This window comes from Diceros bicornis, chromosome 32, assembly GCF_020826845.1.
Source record: "Diceros bicornis minor isolate mBicDic1 chromosome 32, mDicBic1.mat.cur, whole genome shotgun sequence".
Classification (NCBI taxonomy): domain Eukaryota; kingdom Metazoa; phylum Chordata; class Mammalia; order Perissodactyla; family Rhinocerotidae; genus Diceros; species Diceros bicornis.
The window spans coordinates 38,109,989-38,134,050 of NC_080771.1; the positions used below are offsets into that span (position 1 = coordinate 38,109,989).

Below are 24,062 nucleotides of genomic sequence, written 5' to 3' on the forward strand. Positions count from 1 at the left end.
AAAGAAGATGTGGTATATATATACCATGGGATACTACTCAGCCATAAAAAAAAGACAAAATCATCCCATTTGCAACAACATGGATGGACCTGGAGGGTATTATGTTAAGTGAAATAAACCAGACAGAGAAAGACAAACACCACATGATTTCACTCATACATGGAAGATAAACTAACGCATGGACAGAGAGAACAGTTTGGTAGTTACCAGGGGGAAGGGGGTTGGGGGGTCGGCACAGGGGTGAAGGGAGGCATTTATATGGTGACTGAAAAACAATAATGTACAACTAAAATTTCACAATGTTATAAACTATTATGACATCAACAAAAAAAAAAATGGGGAAAAAAATTGCCAACCTAGGTTTCTATACCCAGCAAACTATCCAGCAAATGTGAGGGCTGACTAAGTGTCAAAAAAAAAAATTTACCCTGCATCCATCCTTTCTTAAGAAGTTTCAATAGGATGTGCTCCACCAAAACAAAAGAGTAAATCAAGAAAGAGGATGATCTAGGACACAGAAGAGAGAAGATTCGGCACAACTAGAGCAAAAGACATTCCCAAGTGATGTCGAAGGCAGACACTAAGATGACATCTGTGCTTAGACATAAAAAACTAACAATTCAGATCACAGCAGGTTAGAAAGCTCTAGAAGAGATTTGTCTAAGATGTTAACTGTTGGAATACTTGATGATTCTGAATGAGACAACATTTAGACAACTGGCAGAATTTGCAGTTGAATCATGATATGTACAAGGAAAACTAAGATAAAGCAAAGGTAATATGAACTCCAGAGAATACAAAAAGAAAAGAAGATTCATAATGGTCAACTCTGAATCGTGTTTATATAGCCTTAAAAAACAAACAGTAAATATTGAGCTTTTAAAAACTATTATACGAAGGACAGCTATGTGTGTTGGTGGAGGAAAGAAAGCTAGGTCTTTATTCTCCATAGTGGAAAGCCAAATGATATCGCTGAAAACAGAAAAAGTGATAATTAGCAAAACAAGAATGTTATTTACAGATTTGGAGAGAAATATCAAAAAATCAGTTAAGAGTTGAAAACTGTTGCCTCCAGAGAGAAAGAAGTGGCAGAGAGGGGTGGGCGATGGCTGTTTCTTTTAATAAACTTTATGGAACTATCTGACTCTTTAATCTACATCCATATTTAACTTCAAAAAAATTTATTTTTAAAGACTAGAAATAAATATGTCAAGAAATGAAGAAGCTATACCATGCAAATACGACACACACACACACATACAAGCTGGCATTAATATCAGATGAAATCGGGCCGGCCCCGTGACTTAGCGGTTAAGTGTGTGTGCTCTGCTGCTGGCAGCCCAGGTTCGGATCCCAGGCGTGCACCGACGCACCGCTTGTCCGGCCATGCTGAGGCCGCGCCCCACATACAGCAACTAGAAGGATGTGCAACTATGATGTACAACTATCTACTGGGGCTTTGGGGGAAAAAAATAAATAAATAAAATTAAAAAAAAAAAAAAATCAGATGAAATAGAAATTAAGGTAAAAGGCCTAATAGAGGCATTATATAATAATGAATAAAACAATATCCAGCAAGAAGACTGTATTTTGAAGGCTATATTTTAACAATCATGCATCGGTTTGCAACTAACAAGGCAGCCTTCAAAATTCATAAAGATAAATCTGACAGAATTACGAGGAGAAACAGACAAAGGCACTACCTCCTCCACAATAACAGATAAACCAGGGACAGACAGCTGGTCAGGACACAGAAAACTTGAGAACAAGCACAGGTAACAGACTCTGCACCCCAAATCAAAGGGTCTGCACTGTTTTCAACGATGCCTGGAATTCTTGCAAACGCTGAGCATGCACTAAAGGTAAATCACAATAAATACAAAAAAACCTGTAAAAACCAAATCATGTTCTTTAAAAATAATGTAATTAGGGGCCGGCCCAGTGATGTAGTGGTTAAGTTCTCATCCTCCTCTTCAGCGGCCCAGGTTTCACAGGTTTGGATCCTCGGCGCCGACACACACACTGCTTATCAAGCCATGCTGTGGCAGCGTCCCACATATAAAGTAAAGGAAGATGGGCACAGACGTTAGCCCGGGGCAATCTTGCTCAGCAAAAAGAGGAGATTGGCAACAGATGTTAGTTCAAGGCTAACCTTCCTCACCAAAAATAATAATAATAATAACGTAATTAAATAATTAAATTAGAAATCAACAATAAAACCTCAGGGACAAACACCTATATGTTTGGAAAATTTTAAAATTCACTGATAGCAAACTTCCAAATTACAAGAAAATCATAACAAAAATGATAGAATATTTAACACAGCATGACAATGTAAGAACTATACGTCGAAACGTCTGTAAGGTAGGAGTTAAACAATCAGTTTAAGAAATAAAAAGAACAACAGAGTAAACTGAAATAAAAAGAAGGAAATAAAGTTAAAATCTAAAATTAATGAATAGAAGATTAAAAAAAACCAGCAGGAGGCCAAACAGTGGTTATGTAATAAAATTAATAAACCAGACAAACCTTTACCAAGTGAACCACAGGAAACAAGGTGAAATTGACACTACCAGGAATGAAAAAAAAAGGAATAAAAAGTATAGATGAGGTAGACAGATTTTTTTAAAAGTCACAACAGAATAGGATGAACAATGCTATGTCAATAAATTTGAAAACTTAGATGAAGTGGACAATTTTCTAGAAATATAATAACTACTCAAGAGGAATAAAAATCCAGACTAAACCAATAACCATTCAAGAAACTGAGTCAGTAGCCAACTCTGCCTCCACAAAAGACACTAGGAACATGTGATTTCACAGCTGAGTTCTACCAAACCTTAAGTATACACAATCCCTGTGTTGCACAAACTCTTCAGAGGACAAGAAAGAGGGAAGGCTACCCAACTCATTTCACAAGGGACCGAAACCTTGATGCCAAAGCAGCCAAATGAGTACGAGAGAATTAGAGACACAGATGCAAAAATCCTAGATAAATATCAGTAAACCAAATTCAGCAGTTTATAAAATAAAATCATTACCAAGTAGGGGATACTCTAGGAACACAAGGACAGTGGAAAAAAATCCATCAGTATAATCTATCCCATAACAGAGTACAGGAGAACAGCATGGTCATCTCAAGAGATGCAGAAAAAGCAGTCATTCACACTAAATGTCCTTCGAAAATTCACATAGAGGGAACTTTCTTAATATGGGAAAGAGAATGTATATATACATAAAACGAGCAAATATAATTAATGGTAAAACTTTAGAAGTATCCCTATTTTAGTCAGGAACAAGATAAGATGCCAGTTTATTACTCCTGCAATTCCGTATTATACTAAAAGTCCTAGCCAATACAACAAAACAAAAATTAAGAGGTATAAAAACTGGAAGGAAGAGACAAACTGTGTTCTGCTAACAACATGATTATCTACCTAGAAAATCTACTGACCAACAATGAGAAGTCAGTTCAGCAGTTATTGGATATAAGAGTATACAACCAATGAGAAAACTCAACAGAAAACAATACACTGTTCACAACAGCAACAAAATCTAGGTACCTAGTAATAAATCTAACAAAACATTTACAAGATCTTTACAAAGAAAAATCACAAAACACTATGAAAAGACTTGAATAAATAACGATATGATACATTCATGGAAGGAAAAACTCGGAATCAACTATCCTCAAATTAATGTGTAAAATCAGTGAAACTCCACTCAAAATTCTAAGTTTCATGGAGATATGCCAAGGATGTTCACTGAAGCACGGTTAAAAGAGCATAAATCAGAACTCTGGTAAGAGCCCAATTACAGGGGAAGAATAAATCAGTGCCTGCAGTCACATAGTCCTACTGTATCTATTCTGTAGTCTGCAACACAGCCATCCACAGCCATACAGCAGAGTCGTACACGGCAGGTAAACCAACAGACCACCAGGGTGAGTGAAAACGCAAATGGCAAAATGACACACACTGTATTGACTCCACTTTAAAAACACAAAACCATACTGTGTGATGTGTGTATACATACATAATTTATAACTATAAATAAATATAACAAAAGAATAAAAAATAGAGGAAAACTTAGACACCAACTTCAGGACAATGGCTGCCTTGGAGAGGAAAAAACAGGAGGGGGTCAGAGAGCTAGACTGAGAGGCTTCATCTGATCTGAACTATTTTATTTTGAACAACAAAAAAAGGAAAGACAGCAAAATATTAATGTGGGTGGGGCATATGGGTGTTTTCTTAGTTGGTCTGTACTTTTGGAATATTTTATATCAAAAATAAATAAGGATCCCAGAGAATGGTCTTATTGTAAGACGAAAAAATATATTTTTACTTTCTAGGCTTTCTTTTTTCAATCTCCTTATAGGTCCTATCACTTTATAACAGCTTCTCTGGAAAACAGGATTACAGTTTTCTATTTCTCCCAAGAAGGATGCCCTTCGGGAAACCAACCAACTCCCTGGCTCCTGGAGGCCCTGGATGGGGCTGGGGCTGAGATCCACTTCTACACAAGAGTCTCTGAGTCTTCTGAGCGTGAGGCTTTCCCACGTCTCTCTTTTCCTCTCTTTCTTTGCTTAAATTCTCCTCCTTTCACAATGATTATGTACCAATAAAACTATTGTAATTCCCAGACCAATCATCCTAGAAGTTCATTGAAAAATGATGCTAACTGGAGATATTCAGAATCAAAGAAATTTTCTTTTTAAAATCTTAACTAACTTTGAGCCAACAGTTTATAAATAAGACACACATGATAAAACACATTTCTCTACAAAAGAACCACAATTCTTTGCATTGTCAGAAACCCCACTAGAAACAGAAATGTCCTTGCATACCTCTTCAGGGACTCGATAAAAGCCACTCGGGTATCGGGGACTCTTGGGAGCTATGAGAGGAGAGACGGGGTTCAAGTGAGACGCCAGACAGCAACATCCTTGGTCTCTGTCAACTCGGTCCCAAGTTTGTAAAGGTGCATACTGACCACTCGAGGTGTGAGCAGGGCAGGGAGAAAGTGAGACAGGTAGTAGGGCCTCCTGAATATGCTGCAACAAAGAAGAGCAGGCTCAGAGGCATCAAAAACTTGGTCAGACAATAGGCATTAGGATTCCTACATGAATACAACAAAAACGCCCATTTCCATGGACAGTCTCCACACTGCAGAGAGTAGGACCACGTGGGCTGTCTCATTTCATAACTATGACATTATATCCCATTTTTAAGTCTTCTTTTTCACTGTTTTGGGACATTTCATGAAAAGGGCAGTCTGTGCTGGTGACAACCCTGCATCCCAGGGAATCTGGATGACGCTCTGTCCCAGGTGTGGCCATGGAATCTGGGTTCATCCAAGGCCATGAGGTCGCTTCAGGTCAATTGTGGGCATTCTCCTTGCAGCTGATCTAGAAGTCCCAGGAGCTGGAATCAGTTCACATTTCTCAGAAGCAAACCTTAAGAAAGCTATCCTACACTGGCAGCAACCAGAATTCAAGATGTTTTGGGATCATACTACATTCAACAGAATTTTGCTATTCAATTCCCTATACTGGCTCCATGCTGGTCACCAATGAAGCATTAATAAAAAATCCTTGTCACTAGACCAAGGGCCTGTTCTCTCATGTCTCTACTCAACACTTCCTGTTGGCTGTTCTGAGGTGCCGCATGCTTTTCTAAAGAAAATACATCTCACAGCAAGGGCTCCACACCATCAAGCTGCAGGACCCTCGATGGGACATTTACACCGACTCCCTAGTCTCCCCACGTACACAATGACCACCCTGCTTGCTGTGGCTCTGAGGACACATGAGGAGATAACGCCAGGCGGCAGGACCCTACCTGGCCTCCAAGACAGCGACGGGAATTTTCCCCGTGTGCTCAAACACCAGGAGGGCCTTCTCAACATCCTGGGGCGCTTGGCTGTGGGGCTGGCTCTGTACGGGGAGGACAGGAGAAGAAGAGAAGATTTAAAAAAAAAAAACCTTCACTAGAGGGGTGCCATCACCCTGTTCCTCCACACTCCAACAATTCTGCCATTTCAGGGTTGATGCACAACACAGCAAGGGAACAATTACAGAGACTCCTAATCCTAGCTGCTCAGACCTAGCAATGAGCGGCCACCAGGGACCACTCCGCACCTCTGGGAAGCCACTGCTGCCATCCCAGATCCATGCATTCTTCCTGCCGCCCCTCTAGGAGAATACAGGGTTCCAATGAAAGATTTTCAGGTGGAAAGGAGCAGAGACTTAATTTTTGAGATTTAAAAAAATTATGAAATGACAACTTATGAAGAGCAATAACTCTTGCATGGAAATTTGCATTAAATATTCACCTAAGACTTTAATGGCATCTCTAAGGGCTCTCCAGCAACTCACAACTTTTAAGTAAAATGGTCTTAAAAAAAATACATACAGATGCCATAAGGCCATCAGACATTTGGTTTACATAAATATAGTTAACACCTTTCTCTGTAATTCCTAGAAAAACATGACCCCCGCCCCCCACACACACTGTTTTACAGACCACCTGTACCATTCAAACCCACGTGAAAGGAGATCTCCTAAAAGACAAACCTTCCTATACATAGTGACTCTTCTTGTTCCTGCTCTGAACTGCACGGAATACTGCAGAACAAACAGCTGCAGGATAACTGTCACCCTCCAGCTGCACCAGATGTACCAGCTCCCAGAGAAGGCTCAAATGCCCAACTCAGTCACAGGGAATGAGACTGTGCTTGGTGAGCAAGGGGAGAGGCCTGAGGGGGCAGGAGCGCCGAGGTGACATTACCTCTGTGACATCCCTGGCTGAAGACAAATCCTCATAGAGCCCCAGGTTTTCTATAGAAACCTACAGAGAAGACATGAGCAAGAACGTGAGAGCCCAGACAGACGGTGGCCTCTGTGGGAAAAGGGTGAGGAAGCAGGCTTGCAGGGGTGGCTGGGACTCGCCTTGAGGTCGGCCAGCCTCGTCTTGGCCAGCGTGATGTAGTCCGTGAGAAGGGAGCGGTACTTGCTGGGAACCAGCGGTGGGTGGAGAATGTGCACCTGTGGGCAAACGGCAGACAAGGATTAGATCAGCCCATGAACTGCTTGTAACTTTTTGGGGAAACACTTGTACTGATGACAGGAAAGTCAAAAAATCAGCCAAAGATCACCAGGGCAAAAGCTGGAGGTGGGACAGACGGAATCCTGGGTGAGGGTCTCTACAGTACCCTCGGACATTCCTTCAGAAGTGGGCCAGGCCCAGAAGAGGGCAGGCAGGGTCCTGCCACAGAGCAGCCCCTTGGCCACCACACCCCTGGCCCTCCTCTCAGAGGCACCTGGTGCTACGGGCAGTGTTCACACCTGTAATCACAAGGCACCTTCCATCTTTTTTTTTTTTTTTGGTGAGGAAGACCAGCCCTGAGCTAACATCCATGCCAATCCTCCTCTTTTTAAGAGGAAGACTGGCCTTAAGCTAACATCTGTGCCGATCTTCCTCTACTTGATGTGGGACGCCGCCACAGCATGGCCTGACAAGCGGTGTGTCGGTGCATGCCCAGGATCTGAACCTGGGCCGCCAGCAGCGGAGCACACGCACTTAACCGCTACACCACGGGGCCGGCCCCAGGCACCTTCCATCTTAAAGGACCACCAGCTGTGGTCACAAACACAGTGGTCAGGGGAGACGAGGGGTTAGACAGGCAGGGCAGGGAGGGGAGGGAGGGCCCCCAAGGTGTAAAAGCAAGCATTCTGGGCTTCACCCAGGGATAGGTACATTAGTCATATGCATTCTTTGGAATGTAACGCAAGTTTCTTAATTTAAAAAGGCGAGAATCAGTTTTCAAGTGTCCTACCCCCAAAACGAATGGTGGCACAGTGATCTGATTTAGAAGCAAGCATAGAGGGCCGGCCCCGTGGCTTGGCGGTTGGGTGCGCGCGCTCCGCTGCTGGCGGCCTGGGTTCGGATCCCGGGCACGCACCGACACACCGCTTCTCTGGCCATGCTGAGGCCGCATCCCACATACAGCACCTAGAAGGATGTGCAGCTATGACATACAGCTATCTACTGGGGCTTTGGGGGGAAAATAAATAAATAAATAAAATCTTAAAAAAAAAAAAAGAAAGAAAGAAAGCACACAGTGAGGCTTTTCAATCACAAGGTTAATACAGACTTGTTATCAAAAATGCAAACTCTATACTAGAACGTAAAGTCTTCCACTCCTACAAGTAATGGCCAGTGGCAGTTTGGGGGTACACCCTTCCAGATTCTTCTTCAATATAAAAATATTTCATTTTTTTAAAAACAGAGACAGGATCATACAACACTTCCCATTCACAAGAGGTGCTCTTCCCACATAACTGGGTGCTGAGAGCATCTTTCTGCGACAGCACACAGACTGCTTTGTTCTTCTGAAGAGCTGGGTACTATCTCACAGCTCAGCAATGTTATCACTGATTTACCATCTCCTTGGATGGACTGGCAGCTGGCTTCTGGGCATTTTACCACCACAAACATCTCTCCCTGGCTGTACACTGACATCCCAAGTTATCAAGTAGGCTGCCTGGGGGTGGGTGAGACAGTGGGGACTGAAGGTGCCCCAGTCAGCTTCTCACCTGCATGTACCGGGGTGCCTCAAAAGGCACGAGGTCTGACAGAAACTTGAAGAGGAAGACCAGCGCCTTCTTGCTGCAGCCATGGTAGCCCTTCGCACTCCCAAAGGACGCCTGCGGGGAGAGAGGCATGAGGCACTAGGCAGCGGGCACTGCTCTGAGGGAGGCCGAGCCATCCACACAGGGACCCATCACACCATCACACAGCAGCCAGCTGCTGCTATGTCTCTGCTTCAAAAACAGAGAACTTCTACGGCAAAAAAAGAGAAACAACAAAGCCATTTTGTTCATATAATTTCAGGATGTCATGGCTACGCCTTGACTGAAGAGATGGGCTGAAAGTTTATTTAAAAAATTAAAATTAAAGGGGCCGGCCCAGTTGGGTAGCGGTTAAGTGCACGCGCTCTGCTTCAGCGGCCAGGGGTTCGCAGGTTCGGATCCTGGGCGCACACTGACACACTGCTTGTCAAGCCATGCTGTGGCAGCATCCCATATATAGTGGAGGAAGATGGGCATGGATGTTAGCCAGGGCCAATCTTCCTCAGCAAAAAAAAAAAGGAGGATTGGCATCGGATGTTAGCTCAGAGCTAAGCTCCTCACATACACACACAAAAAATTAAAATTAAAAATATATTCCTATAGAAAACGGTAACTATGCTACCTTTTTGTGAACTTTAGAGACACAATTTATTAGCTGCCCTAACAAGGGCTCTTTCCTTGGCAAATACGTTCATTCCACACGATAAAGCCACTTCTGAACCAAACTCGTCTGTGAGTGGATGAGATCACTGCAGGGAGACACACAGAGGGTGGTCCCTTAGGACCCCAAAGTGCCCAGATCACAACAGAAAACCTGACCCTTCAGGGACACCCAGGGTGTGACTTCGGAGGAAGAAGACTCTAAAAGGCGCTGGCCCTGAATACGTTGCAAATGAGCCTGCAAAGAGAACCAAATACCCCACCCCAAGCAACACAAGGTCCTGCCACCCAGGCCCATGTGGAAGCCCAGACCCCTGTCATAGCCCATCAAAACTCTGTTAGCTGCTGCTGATCCTCACGGGACCAGCACAACTCACAGCTCTTCTTTCAGAGTGTATGACGTAATTCTTGTGAATACTGACACTAGAAGCCATTAGATAAAAAGGGGACTCGCCAACGCCATTCAGCTCCCACCTTACACCCTCCAATCCAAGTGCAAGGGGCATCACTTCCTTCCATTCAATCTGTCTGCACGGAAAGGTTCTTGACTCTTGGCAATATCCGTTCAATTAAGAGTGAGCCTCGGGCTGGCCCTGTGGCTTAGCGGTTAAGTGCGTGCACTCCCGCTGCTGGCGGCGCAGGTTCGGATCCCGGGCGTGCACCGACGTACCGCTTCTCCAGCCATGCTGAGGCTGCGTCCCACATACAGCAACTAGAAGGACGTGCAACCATGACACACAACTATCTACTGGGGCTTTGGGGGAAAAGTAAATAAATAAAATTATAAAAAAAAAAAAAAAAAAAGAGTGAGCCTCAATGATATCCACTGAAAACAGGGATAGAAATGAGCCACCGAGGAGATCCATGGTTTATTTAAAGTACTTATGTAGGGGCCGGCCCCGTGGCTTAGTGGTTAAGTGCGTGTGCTCCGCTGCTGGCATCCCGGGTTCAGATCCCGGGCGCGCACCGACGCACCACTTCTCCGGCCATGCTGAGGCCGCGTCCCACGTACAGCAACTAGAAGGATGTGCAGCTATGACATACAACTATGTACTGGGGCTTTGGGGGAAAAAATAAAATAAGTTAAAAAAAAAAGAAAAAAAGTACTTATGTAAAGTGTCTAAAATCACACGCATCCCCAGAGTTGGGGTTACAACAGCATTTAATGTCACTCCAGGAAAAAGGCAGTTCTTTTCATTATTAGGAAAATTACATCCAAGTACATACTGCGATGAGCTAAAAACTGTATTCCTGACCCCAGAGGGCTCAAATTTGCAATCATCACATTGGTCTATTTACGTTAACATTCTCGAAAATAAAGATTAAAACAGATTTTCAAACATTGCATACACACAAACATCTGTCAGAACCCACCCAACCATTCACTTAAATTGGGTGCATTTTATATAAATTATACCCCAATAAAGTTGATTTAAAAAGGTAAAAGGAAAAATAACACCAAAAAAAACACCCTCGACGCAGCACTTCAGAAGCATTCTTCTCCCACTGTGCGTCACCTCAAGAAGTGAACACATGCAGGCCCTAGGGGACACCTGGCTCTGACCACATCACCTGGGCAGAGCTCGCGGCAGACGCAGAACACACAAACACAGGACAGAGGGTCAACTCCGTGTGACCTGCCCAGAGAGCACTAGGGTAGATTCTGGGGTCAGTCCTCTGGCGCCCTTACTGTGGACACAGCTAACAACCCACATGCATCCAGTGGGAGCTGTGGGCTGACCGCCAAGAGCTAGAGGAAGCCCAGGGCGATGAGAAGGAACTTCAGGGAATAAAAGAAAGAAAGCAAGATTCGGTGACCACCCATCCTCCACCAACACACCAGACAGAGAGAAGCTGGGCTCTTGGCAGGTGAGGCCACTCTTGCAAACCGGAGGAAGGTGAGCTCTGCACAAAGAAGCAACAATTGCTCTATCCAGTGGTGCGGTGGGAAATCCCAAAACTTCTACACAGACTAAGATAGCTTTTTCAATGACAAATTTACACATGCCCAACCTTCAAAGCTGATCTCTGGAAGATGCCCCCACCAGGCATGGCCAGAGCTCTCACAGGGACCCCTCAAAAGCTGGGACCCAGCAGGTCTGGGAACAGCTGCACAAACGTGGGAAACAGAAGAGAAAGCAGACCCCAGGAAGCCTCAGAAGACTGCTCTTCCCAGAAAGACGAGAAAGCAGTGGCACTCAGTGTGTTCTGCAGTAAGAAGCGGCCACGTCTGCTTTCACTCCTTCCTGACTGACCTCATGAATTTTCTCACAAGAGAGAGAAGGAGGCCCAAACAGGCAGGCAAGACAGCAACCAGGGGAAGGGGCCAGCCCCTGGATGGTGAGCTCAGAGCCTGAGGGAGGCCGAGAAGTATGCATGGAGGTTTATCCAGGGCCATCTCTGCAGAGCTGACCCACGGAACACGTTCATTCTCACGACAGCGGGTCGGGGGGGGACGTGTTAATGGCTAGCTGGGAGTACCGGCTGGTCAATCGTGGTAACTCACTTGGAACCAGTCTGCATAGGACAGGAACACAGATGGGCCCTCCAGCGCAGCCTGACGCACAACCAGGAAGGCAGTGACCATGCTATCCAGGTCGCAGCTCTCGAACGCGCGGGCCAGCAAACGAGCCACCCAATCTAGGCGAGAACCATAGTCACAGCCAGTACAGGAGGGCGTCTGGTAGAAATGAAATGTGTGCATTCCACTGGGGACTGAGCATTCCGGTTAAGAAGATTTGCATGCCCAACACCCATTTCAAGAGGCTGGATAAAGATCAGAGCATGCCAGACAACAACTATGTGAGGCTGTCACAAGCAGCAGTGGCATGCACGATCTCAGTGCAGCAGCTGGCACCATGGGAGAGGCTGACCGACAGCCCAGACAACAGGATGCAGGGCACCTTTTGGGCATGTAAGGGAGGGCTTCCGTCCTCATTGAGATGGACAAATGATTCCGCCAATGGGCTCACTCACAAATGCTGGGGTTTTGCTGACAACAGACGAATAGCACGTGCTTTCATGCGCACGCACACACTCAGAACACCACAGGGCCCCCACCAAAGCGCACCGTTTACCAGCTGCTGTGCTTCCGGTAAGCAGATCACCAGCGTAGACACACAGGAGAGTACGTGCTGCCAGTTCACCTCATGTGTCTCCAGAACTTCTTGTAAATGGCTAATCAGCTCCTCGGGACTCACTATCACAAAGAGCTGGAACAAAAGTGCCCCCCTTGGCTGTTAAAGCAAGCCACTTGTCAGGCAGGACTGGATCCCCACCTCCATCCCACTTCCCATCAGACACAACATGGAGCTTGAACAGTGGACATTTGTGGGTCTCTCCTCTCAGCAGAGGTTAAGTACATGCTGGAGGAATTCTCATTTTGAGGAGAAGGTGCTTTTCCCAAGTGACGAGTTCAGTCTCTAGACCTTTATACAGGGGGTCCGACATGGATGGCCAAGTCTGTGGAGACTCCAGCCTCACTTTAAAAGGACTAGGAATCACAGAAGCAGACCTTAGATGCCACCTTGCACTCGCAGTGGCAGGTGTCAATGCCACCACGACACTCACCCTGCGGTACACACTGGTGAGCAGGGGGTGGGTCCTCGCGAAGCTCCATTCTCTCTGCATTTGAACCGCATCAGAAACTTCATTCAGGAGAGAAAACAGACAGAAATGTCACTAATCATCAAAAAGCTCTGTTTTAAAGCTTTACTGTCAAAAAACTATTTTGTTACAATTTGGATTTTTTCAATTTAGTGAAGTTCACAATTTCCATTTGTTAACCATTTTCTATGTTATTGAATGTCTGTGTCTTTGATCCAATTACCTGCTGGTAATCCTTTACCATATTTGCTATACTTTCTCATCCATCAGTTACATTTTAATTTTGCTGCTCTTAAACTCTGTCTGGGCCGGCCCCGTGGCTTAGCGGTTAAGCGCACGCGCTCTGCTACTGGCGGCCCGGGTTCGGATCCCGGGCGCACACGGACGCCCCTTCTCCGGCCATGCTGGGGCCACATCCCACATACAGCAACTAGAAGGATGTGCAGCTATGACGTACAACTATCTACTGGGGTTTTGGGGGGAAGAAAAAAAAACTCTCACGGTCAATGAGCAGTCAGTGAGGACGCTGCTGACGGGACGGCAGGTTGGAGCAGGCACTGACAAGCTACGCTAAGCCCTCCGGAAAGCACAACACAGCATCTGTCAGGAGGCCCTCCAAGGACCTACCCTGCTGATCTACCACTGCAAAAGAAGGCTCAGTGGGCAAGGTGTTCCTCTCAGCCTCATTAGTAACAGTGAAAACCTACAGACAGTCTGTCGTCGAAGGCATGGCAACGTCAGCCAAAGGACACTCATTGGTAGAAAATGACATAAGTATTATATTACACTGTTAAGAAAACCATGTAACTACATAAGAAGATGCTTACAATGTGTGATGTATGAAAATAGAACTGTGGAATTTATAGTATAACTATGTTTTCAAAAACTTATTTAGAAAAGACCACAAGAAAGGTTTCATGATAAAGACATTTCTATTTCGGTGATGAGATGGGTGACGATTCTCTTTTCCACATTTCTTTAATTCTAAATTTTCTTTATGAGAATGTGTACTTTCAAATGGAAGGATGTTTAATAATAACATGTCCTTCATGATCTCAAAGAGTCTTAGAACGTTAACATCAAGCAGGGCCCAGGCAGACAACCATCTCCAACAAACCAGGCATGGGGACCCACCTCTCAGCACAGGCTTGTAGGTGAGTATCTGAGTCAGAGTGTGACTGAAAAACTTCTTTAGAGAATCTGTCGAAATGGTTCTGCAAAATGTGTGTATGCTGAACACGCTGAACCTGCAAACACATCAGAAAGAGGCTCTCAGGAGAGGAGAGTCTGCTGGGCGCCCAGCACGCACCAGGACTAGCTGGTGGCATCATTCTCACACACGAAGAACAGCTCATCACAGCGACTTCTGTCCAGCAAAGCTGCCGCTCCCAGCTCAGGGGCCCACAGGCTCGCCCTTTCGAACTCTGACACACTTTCTCTGCTGGGCCACTGACCACAGTCTTGAAACGGAATCCAGGGAATCGTAGTTTCAACAAGGAAGAAAACAAAGGCAATGAAGACCTGTTGAGCAAAGCAGGACAGAGAGCTCAGGAAGGGCTGGACCTGCGCAGAACCGAAGGGAGGCTGCAGCAATCACAGTAACCTGCAGCCAATGGTAGGACCAGGTCCCAGCAAACTGAAGACCTTGCAAAGCTTCTCCTTCTGTGAAATAGGAATCAGAGACAGCAGGGGCATGCCAAGCCTTGAGCAGAGCACCTGGCATATGTAGGCACTCAAATGCAGCAACCGCTCCTGAAGCCAATGTCAAGTGACAGGATGAGGAAGGAAAGGGCCATCCCTGAGAGGGAGCAGAACGTCACTGACAGGTCAGAAGGACGAAGGATGACGGGGCCGACAGCAGCATGCTAGGGTCAGCGCCACAGTCAACCCTACCCCGATTCCTCAGGGGAGAAAACCAAGGGTCCCAGCAGTTATGTGACCTGTTCCAGAGTCACACATGCAACAAGGAAAAGCTGGGTAAGAGGGATGACGTGGGGCTGGCCGTCCCCAGGGTGCAGGGCCAGGATGCTAAGCCCCATTGGGCCAGAGAGGCTGGCCACTCAGACTGTTAGGGGATGTCTGATTTTATTGTAAGTACTGGCAACTAATTAAAAATTTAACAAAGAAAACCAAACAGGGCCGGCCCCGTGGCTTAGTGGTTAAGTGAGTCCGCTCCACTGCTGGCGACCCGGGTTCGGATCCCGGGCTCGCACCGACGCGCTGCTTCTCTGGCCATGCTGAGGCCGCATCCCACATACAGCAACTAGAAGGATGTGCAGCTATGACACACAACTGTCTACTGGGGCTTTGGGGGGAAAAAATAAATAAATAAAATCTTTAAAAAAAAAAAAAAAAACTTCATTCTTTAAAAAAAAAAAAAGAAAACCAAACAGATTGACAGTCATTACCTGACTCTCGCGACGTGAGTTTGAGCAATCTAGTCAGGCATATTATAAACATGCATAAAATTTAGAGAACAAAGCAATGTTTTATACACTTCAAATAAAATACTGAATTAGACAGCACATTTGAGGACTATTAAAGTAGTCGTGGAGTACAGGCAATCAGGAGCAAAATAATTAACGAACGGAAAGATTTACAAGATCTGGAAATGCTGGGGAATTCTCCTGGCTTCCCAGAAGACAGCCAACCTTCCAGGTCAGCGTCATCCCACACTACTTTGAAGCAAACCCTGACACCTCAAGGTCCACCCTACAAGTTATGACAAAATGTACCTCCACAGAGCCATGGAGAGAAAGCAAATATGGCAGAACCATGACTACTGGTGAATCCGAGCCAGAGCGTTGGAGAGCAGGTGAAGGGTTCAATGGAAAGATGACTAACAGCTGTGTGTTCTAGAAAGTCCCGTGGAGGGGCCTGAGAGGGCAGGCACAAGGGAGATCACCATGGGGCCAGCCCGGTGGCATAGCGGTTAAGTGCGTGCGCTCTGCTTCAGAGGCCCGGGGTTTGCAGGTTCAGATCCCGGGCGTGCACACTGATGCACCGCTTGTCAAGCCATGCTGTGGCAGCGTTCCAGATAAAGTGGAGGAAGATGGGCACGGATGTTAGTCCAGGGTCAGCCTTCCTCAGCAGAAAGAGGAGGATTGGCAACGGATGTTAGCTCAGGGCTAGTCTTCCTCACAAGAAAAAAACAAGGGAGAGCACCAAGATAATGAGATTGCTCTGGGTGGGAAGAGGGGTCCACGACCCTTAGGAGTCTGGGCTTAGAGGAACAACAGGCCCATCCCCCTCAGACCAGGAGTGCAGACCCAGAGGTGGCAGGTGATTCCTGCAGAAAGAGGGCCCAGCCTCCTGCCTCATCTTCAAAGGAAGCAGGTGGACTGGAGGGTTCCTAGTGCTTTCCAGCCATCGCCCTCTCCTGACGTTATCACAATGGAGGAGGCAGTGTGCAGTGGGAGTCAGCTGTTGATACCTCGTGAGTGTCTGAAATACCTAGGACCTCAAACTTAGCAGGAACCACCCCGAGCATGCCCGCAGGCCTGCCCCCAGGAACATACCAGCAGCTCACTGCCTTGTGCGTTGGGGACTCCTCCTGCAGGCCAGCACCCAAAGCTTCAAGTGCCACTGATGACAACATGAGAACAGAACAGAGACACAGCACAACTGTCACAGTCCATCAGAAACGATCCCCAATGAAGTATTTTTGGACAAGTCCAATGGATCTTTGGGAAGATCCCCTCAATTCCCAAGTTACAGACCTCCTAGGCCTCCTAGACCCCCAGGGGGCACAAGTCCTTTAAGCTTCCAAGCATCTCAGTGGTACAAAAGAATTACACCTTTAAACTCTATCAAAATATGTAGACCATCAAGTGTTTCCCTAAGTAACCGTTAAACTGGTTATCATTTGCAGTTCTAGAGATTAAATGTGAAACCACCGAGAACTGCAAGCCAGGAGAAAAAAGTGAGAGTAAGTTTACACCAAATTACACCCAAAAAGGGGGGTTTTCCAGTACCAGGACTCTAGAGGGTGAAATACACCAACAGGTGAAATACTCAAAACGGAAAGGCAAACAATTGTGAAAATTTCCAAAAAGCAAACTAAGTCATTTCCAGTATGGGGCACAGAGCAACTGACTCACAGATCAGCATCCTCTCAAGTACAGCAACAGCGACCTGTCAAAACAGAACATAATTTACCACCAGTCACATACAAGCACCACATAAGAAAACTAGTTATTACTCCAAAGTCAAATAGAAATTGACTTTACAAAGAGGTCCACTTCTAAGATTTCCTCTGAGGTAAAATATTATCCCAACACTGAGGAAACCCAGACAGAGCGGAAAGGCAGACTTTCTGGAAGTATTCGTTGTGATATCCTGAAACAGCTCTCAGCATGGCCCGAGACGCCCAGGCCCACAGCTCTGGCCGTATCCTGCTGGGCTCCCATGGCGTCTGGCTTGAGCTTGGTGAATGTCAGCACAGAAGAGTTTTGCTGACGCTCTCTCAGCTCGTACCCAGTGAAGAGCTCTCCCTTCTCTCTGGTCTAATAGCACAGGCCCGGATTCTGTGCCACAGTAATGATCTCCACCCTCAAGAGCTTTGGAAACCAGAAGACAGGCTGGGGGACACATTACTGCCTATTTCCATTTCCTCACATCCACTGGATGTAGGGAGCAATATTACTCAGGGAGCATCTCATGATAACAAAACAGATTTCCTCACTAAAAGCTTATAAACTGTAATGTGGGTCAAAGTTTTACCCACTGGTCAAGGAACTTCCAAAAAAGAATGAAAACTTGGGATGGGGACTGCCCTTTACACTGCAGCACATTTTCATGAGGCCAATTCTGCGAACTTGCACTTGACTTTTCCTCCTACCTGGGGCATCTGTCCAGGCTGCACATTTCTTCTCAGATCCGAGTTTTTCTGAAATCCGTTCGAAACAAACATTTGCACAAAATCTGAAAACCACAAAACCAAAGTATTTACATACACTGTGGTCTCCAAATAGCTGTGAATTACACACACTACTGGCCTCAGAGGGACTGGAAGGGCGAGGACCACGTGGGCTGTCAGGACAGCCTGCTCCGGGCCTGGGAGCCCCTGCATAGGTTACCACCCACGTGACCACCTCACACAAGTGTTCACTAAACCCCACCAACCAAATCCCTTACTGCACCCGATTTTTCCTCCTGTCATTCTATTTGAAAAGGAAATACTTATAATCAATCAAGTTTATGCTCTCTTAAAGCAAACAAAAAAGCAGCCTCTATGGGTTCCTTGTTGATTTTCTCTCCAGCCAGTCCCCTATGCCAAAAATACAAGGACCACTAGGACCTGGAAGCATAACATTCTGGGAGTGAGGCAGGAAATGGACTCATATCTTCTGAGAAGATCAGAATCAAGAGGACGGAAATTAAAAAGATTTTCTGTCTAATCTTCAATTTGAACTTAAACTATCTGGGACCAGATCACAGGATTCATGAATCACAAGTAGCTCATGTCACCAAGAAAGTATTAGGAAAAAAAAATGCCTCTTTTGCAAAGGAAAAAAATCCACAAGATGCCTATATGGAGCACTCCACTTTTCATCTAACTTTTCATTTATTTGTGGATTTCATTCCTCAGGGGTTCTGGCAATGGCAGGGTTTCCTGGCTCAGAGCAGCAAGGGCTGGGGCCCACTTAAGAGAAAGGTGCCCAGAAACACAGAGGTGTAATGAGAAAACAGCTACGCTAAGTTGCTGCCTCTGCATTTAAAGTGTGACAACCCTGCTCACACCCACAGTCTGGACATTTAGAAAAGGACCTGAGCTTAGGATGCCCACAAGTGCCCACTCTGCTTTTCTCGGGGCACCTTTTAAAATGACCACTCAGAGTTGAGCCCACAAAAATTAGTGACCTCCGCCCCAACCACCTTATAAGTAACAGGTACTTGCTGCCCTGCTCCCTCTCCACCTAGGGCAGAGGACTGCCCTTTCCCCCAGTTCATTGCTCCCCCTCAATTCTGGGATGTGTCAGTAATAAATCTTGTGACTTTACTTCCTTTGTGTGAGTGTACTGAAACTGCGCCTTCAATAAAAACAGTCCCAGGGTTTTTACTTCCCCAAAGTGGGAATTCAGATGCTGAGGGAGCTACCGGCCCACCTCGTGTGGGTGGCTTGTGCCGCCTCATTCACAGGTCATAATCTGCACATATTCAACTTAACACACCAGCTACGGGGGGGGGGCCCCCCAACACAACACATCAACAGGCTGACTTACCAAAATTTCCACACAATTCAAGTTAAATGCAAACGCACAACAACAGGTATGGATTGAGATGATTTCATATTCGATTTCCACGCCACGGGTATAGGAGACTGTTCTGCTTCCCATAGATCGTCAGACAAAAAGCATTCCCACTATCTAAATAAATTTTACCCAGGCACTCGCCTCTGTCGTGAACTTACCAGAAAGCATCGCCCTGGCGATGTCGGTGTGCTGACAGGACGCTTCTATCTGCTCACATAGAAGGCGCAGGTTCCTGAAAAGCCATGCAACCGTGGCCTGCAGGTCGGCATGGCTGGGAACACAAGCACACAGCTTACCCTGACTGCATCGTTCTTTTCCATTGGGCCATTTTCTTTCACACTCATTTCACTAGGAAGCTTGGGCCACTGACAATGAACTAGCAACTGTCTGAGCCTTTCTGCCCCAAGAAGTCACAACGGGGCCAGATGACACAACAGGTGTCAGGGACGGCTGTGACTGACGTTAAAAATAATCATTTTCAAATCATTTATTTATTTGGAGTAGCTTATTAATGTTGGGGAAAAAAGAAAGGTCAGCAATAATAAAGTAATTAGAGACAATTTAACAGATGGCAGCAGTTATGGACTATAGGTTGTCCTCAAGGGCATTGGCCACGAAGAATCATCATGCGACTTGCAATGGATCTGGGAGCAGGAGCAGTGATGCGGGAGGGCCCTCACGTTCTCACGTCAGGTTTGCACTTCTCTGGTGACTAACGATGCTGAGCAACTTCTCATGTGCTTGGCCGTTCGTCTGTCTTTAGAGAAATGTCTATCGAGATCCTTTGTCCATTGTTTAATTGGATGATTTGTCTTTTTACTGTTGCGGTATAAGAGTTCTTTATCTATGCTAGAGACTAGATCAGATATATGATTTGGAAATAATTTCTCCCATTCTGTGGATTATCTTTTCATTGTCTAGATAGCGTTGACACACAAGTTTTAAAATTTGATGAAGCTTAATTGATCTATTTTTCCTTTTGCTGCATGAGTTTTAGGTGTCTTATCCAAGAAACCATTGCCTAATCCAAAGTCAATGCAGATTTACCCCTAGATTTTCTTCTAGGAGTTCTATGGTTTTAGCTCTTACATTTAGGTCTCTGATGCATTATGAGTTAACTGCTGCATGTAGTGTGAGGTAGGGGTCCAACTTCATTCTTTTACGTATAGATGTTCAGTTGTCCCTGCACCATTTGTTGAAAAGACAATGTGTAGATCGTTTTGAGGGAGTACTACCATCTTAAGAGTATTAAATTTTCCAATCCATAAAGATGGAATGTTTTTATTCAAGTCTTAATTTCTTTCAATGATGTTTTATAGTTTTCAGTGTACAAGTTTTGCAGCTCTTTAGCTTTACTAATTTATTCTTTTTGATGCTCTTTTAAATGGAATTATTTTCTTAATTTCATTTTCAAATTGTTCATTATTACCATATAAAAATACAATTGATTTCTGTATATTGATCTTGTAGCCTGCAACCTTGCTGAATTCATATATTAGCTCTAATACTTTTTGGTGTGGATTCCTTAGGATTTTCTATATGCAAGATCAAGTCATCTGCAAACAGTTTTACCTCTTCCATTCCAATCTGGATGCCTTTTTTCTCACCTAATTCCCTGGCTAGAAACTCCAATAATGTTGAATAGAAGTATCAACAACGTTCCTGATCTTAGGAGGAAAAGCCTTTTGTCTTTCATTGTTATGATGTTAGCTGTGGGTTGTTCACAGATGACCTTTATCAGGCTGAGGAAGTTACCTTCCATTCCTAGTTCATTGAGTCATCATCACAAAAGAGTGTAGGGTTTTTTTTTTTTTTTGTGAGGAAGATCAGCCCTGAGCTAACATCCATGCTAATCCTCCTCTTTCTGCTGAGGAAGACCAGCTCTGAGCTAACATCCATTGCCAATCCTCCTCCTTTTTTTTCCCCAAAGCCCCAGTAGATAGTTGTACGTCATAGTTGCACATCCTTGTAGTTGCTGTATGTGCGACGCGGCCTCAGCATGGCCAGAGAAGCAGTGCTTCGGTGCATGCCTGGGATCCGAACCCAGGGCGCCAGTAGCAGAGCGCGTGCACTTAACCGCTAAGCCACAGGGCCAGCCCAAGAGTGTAGGATTTTATCAATTGCTTTTTCTGCATCCATTTAGATGACCCTTCTTGTCCTTTATCCTATTAATATACTGATTTTCAGATGTTAAACCAATCTTGCCTTTTTGGGATAAATCTCACTTACTATGGTGTTCAACCCTTTTTCTATGTTGCTGGATTCAGTTTACAAATATTTTGTTGAGGATTTTTGCATCTGCATTCATGAGAGATATTGGTCTGTAGTTTCCCTGTCTTGTGACGTCTTTGTCTGGCTTTCATATCACGTTAGTTAACACTCGCCTCATAGAATAAGTTGGAAAGTGTTCCCTCCTCTACTTGCTGGAAGAATTTATGAAGGAATGGCATATTTCCTCTTTAAATGTTTGGTAGAATTCACTAGTGAAGTCATCTGGGCCCAAGATTTTTTTTTCTTTTTTGTGAGGAAGATCAGCCCTGAGCTAACATCCAATGCCAATCCTCCTCTTTTTGCTGGGGAAGACTCACCCTGGGCTAACATCCGTGCCCATCTTCCTCTACATTGAATGGGACACTGCCACAGCATGGCTTCACAAGCAGTGCGTCAGTGCGTGCCCGGGATCTGAACCTGCAACCTGCGAACCCTCAGGCTGCCGAAGCAGAGCGCGCGCACTTAACCGCTACCCCACTGGGCTGGCCTCCCCCAAGATTTTCTTTGTGGGAAGATTTTAAATTAGTAATTCAATTTCTTTTCTTGTTATAGATCTCTTCAGACTTTTTAAGTCAGTTGCAGTCATTTTCATCTTTCTAGAAATTTGTCCTTTTTATGTTTTCTAATTTATCAGCATAAAATTGTTCATGATATTCCCTTCTTTTCATTCCTGATTTTGGTCATTTGTGTCTTTTTTCTTGGTAAGTTTAGCTAAGTTTATCAATTTTGTTGATCTTTTCAAAGAACCAATTATTTCATTGATTTTTCTCTACTGTTTTTGTTTTCTATTTTATTGACATCTACTCTAATCCTTATTATTTCTTTCCTTCTTCTTACTTTAGGTTTAGTTTGCTCTTCTTTCTCTAGTTTCTTCAGATCAAAGCTTAAGTCATTGATTTGAGATCACTCTTTTTTCTAATACAGTCACGTATCACATATAACGATGGGGATACATTCTGACAAATGGGTTGTTAGTTGATTTCATTGTTGTGCAAACATCATAGAGTGTACGTACACAAACCTACCTGGTATAGCCTACTACACACCTAGGCTGTATGGTGGTAATCTTATGGGACTACCTTTGAATATGTGGTCTGTTGTTGACCAAAACATCGTTATGTGGTGCATGACTGTGCGGGCTTTTGCAGCTATAAATTCCCTCTAAACACTTTTAGCTGCATCCCATAAATTTTGGTATATTGTTTTCATTTTCATTCATCTCATTTCCATTCACCTCGAAGTATTTTCTAATTTCCCTGGTGATTTCTTCTTTGACCCAGTGATTATTTAAAAGTGTATTGCTGAATTTCCAAATACTATGAATTTCTCAAACTTCCTTGTTGATTCCAATAGTTACTTTGTGATTGGAGCACACACTTGATATGATTTCAATCCTTTTAAACTTATCCCAACTTGTTTTACAGCCTGAATTGTATGTTCTATCCTAGAGACTGTTCCATGCTAAAGAATGTGTATTGTGGGGCCGGCCTGGTGGCAAAGCGGTTAAGTGTGCGCATTCCACTCCCGGGATTCATAGGGTCGGATTTCACATCGCTCAACAAGCCATGCTCTGGCAGCGTCCCATTTAAAGTCGAGGAAGATGGGCACGGATGTTAGCCCAGAACCAATCTTCTTTAGCAAAGAGGACTGGCATCGGATGTTAGCTCAGGGCTGATCTTCCTCACACACACACACACAAAAAAAGAACATGTATTGTGCTACTAATGGGTGGAACATTCTATAGACATTAAGTCAGGTTGGCCTGTAGTGTCGTTCAAGTCTTCACATCATTTCTGATCTGACTAGTAGTTCTATCCATTACTGAAAGTGGGGTACTGAAGGCTCTGTTATAGTTGGAATAGTCTATTTCTTCCTTCAATTCTGTCATTTTTTGCTTCACATATTTTGGTGCTCTTACATTAGGTGTATACGTTAGAAAATTTAAATCTATTAGTCCTTTCTAACTTTTGGGCTATATATCATATTTAGGCCTTCCCCACTTCAAGATTATAAAAACATTCCACGATTTCTTCTAGTACTTTTACAATTTCATTTTTTCCTCTTTGATTCATCTAGAATTGTTTGGTATAAAGATCCAATTTTTTAAATCCAGATGTGACCCCCATGTCATAGCACCACTGGTTTCAATACGGCATTTTCAACTGGGCTTGACAGTCCCCCAAACCAGATACCCTGTTTTGCCTGACCAGAGAATAAACATATAAACCTCCAGCCTTCTGTTTGACTAGGAGAGGAATAATCACCTGGCTGCCTGGAGCAAGTAAGGCACCTGATCTAAGGTTCAAACACTTCTTCTATATGCTTTCAATCAATTCTACTGAGCCGTCTCTCCTTCACCCTACATCTAGGGGTGCCTGGTGCCATCAACTCTTCAGTCTTTCAGGAAGAAAGAGAATAAACTGGATTGGTTCTCTTCTTTCTGCACTGCTGGCTTAGGACAAGTCTTTCTCAAGTTTGCTACGTCATTTACCACTGGTCCATCTGCCTCCTGCTTCCTCTTCCATCGTTATGGGATTATGTATTTTATAAAATCTCTTTTCTGACTCTTGATGGGATTTCAGGAAGGAATAAAAGTAGTTGCACACATTCTATCAACCATATTTACCTAAACGTCT

General features: G+C 44.6%; 1 protein-coding gene across 21 annotated transcripts in view; it reads right to left on the reverse strand.

Moving 5' to 3' along the window:
- The window catches only part of FANCA (FA complementation group A), a 62,013-nt gene that overhangs the window by 32,165 nt on the left and 5,786 nt on the right, over positions 1 to 24,062 (reverse strand). For 18 of the 21 annotated variants that reach the window (XR_009216462.1, XR_009216461.1, XM_058528498.1 and 15 more), the window contains 14 exons: positions 19,314 to 19,426; positions 17,742 to 17,824; positions 17,002 to 17,035; positions 16,420 to 16,486; positions 14,036 to 14,148; positions 12,866 to 12,942; positions 12,366 to 12,507; positions 11,802 to 11,935; positions 8,600 to 8,710; positions 6,953 to 7,048; positions 6,792 to 6,851; positions 5,844 to 5,938; positions 4,996 to 5,056; positions 4,850 to 4,899 (listed from right to left, as the gene is read on the reverse strand). Coding sequence is in view for 19 of the 21 variants with exons in the window: in XM_058528498.1 (XP_058384481.1) it covers positions 4,850 to 4,899; positions 4,996 to 5,056; positions 5,844 to 5,938; positions 6,792 to 6,851; positions 6,953 to 7,048; positions 8,600 to 8,710; positions 11,802 to 11,935; positions 12,366 to 12,507; positions 12,866 to 12,942; positions 14,036 to 14,148; positions 16,420 to 16,486; positions 17,002 to 17,035; positions 17,742 to 17,824; positions 19,314 to 19,426 (1,236 nt within the window). In the remaining 2 variants the exon portion in view is untranslated. The other 3 variants (XM_058528512.1, XM_058528513.1, XM_058528514.1) reach the window with 3 other exon arrangements.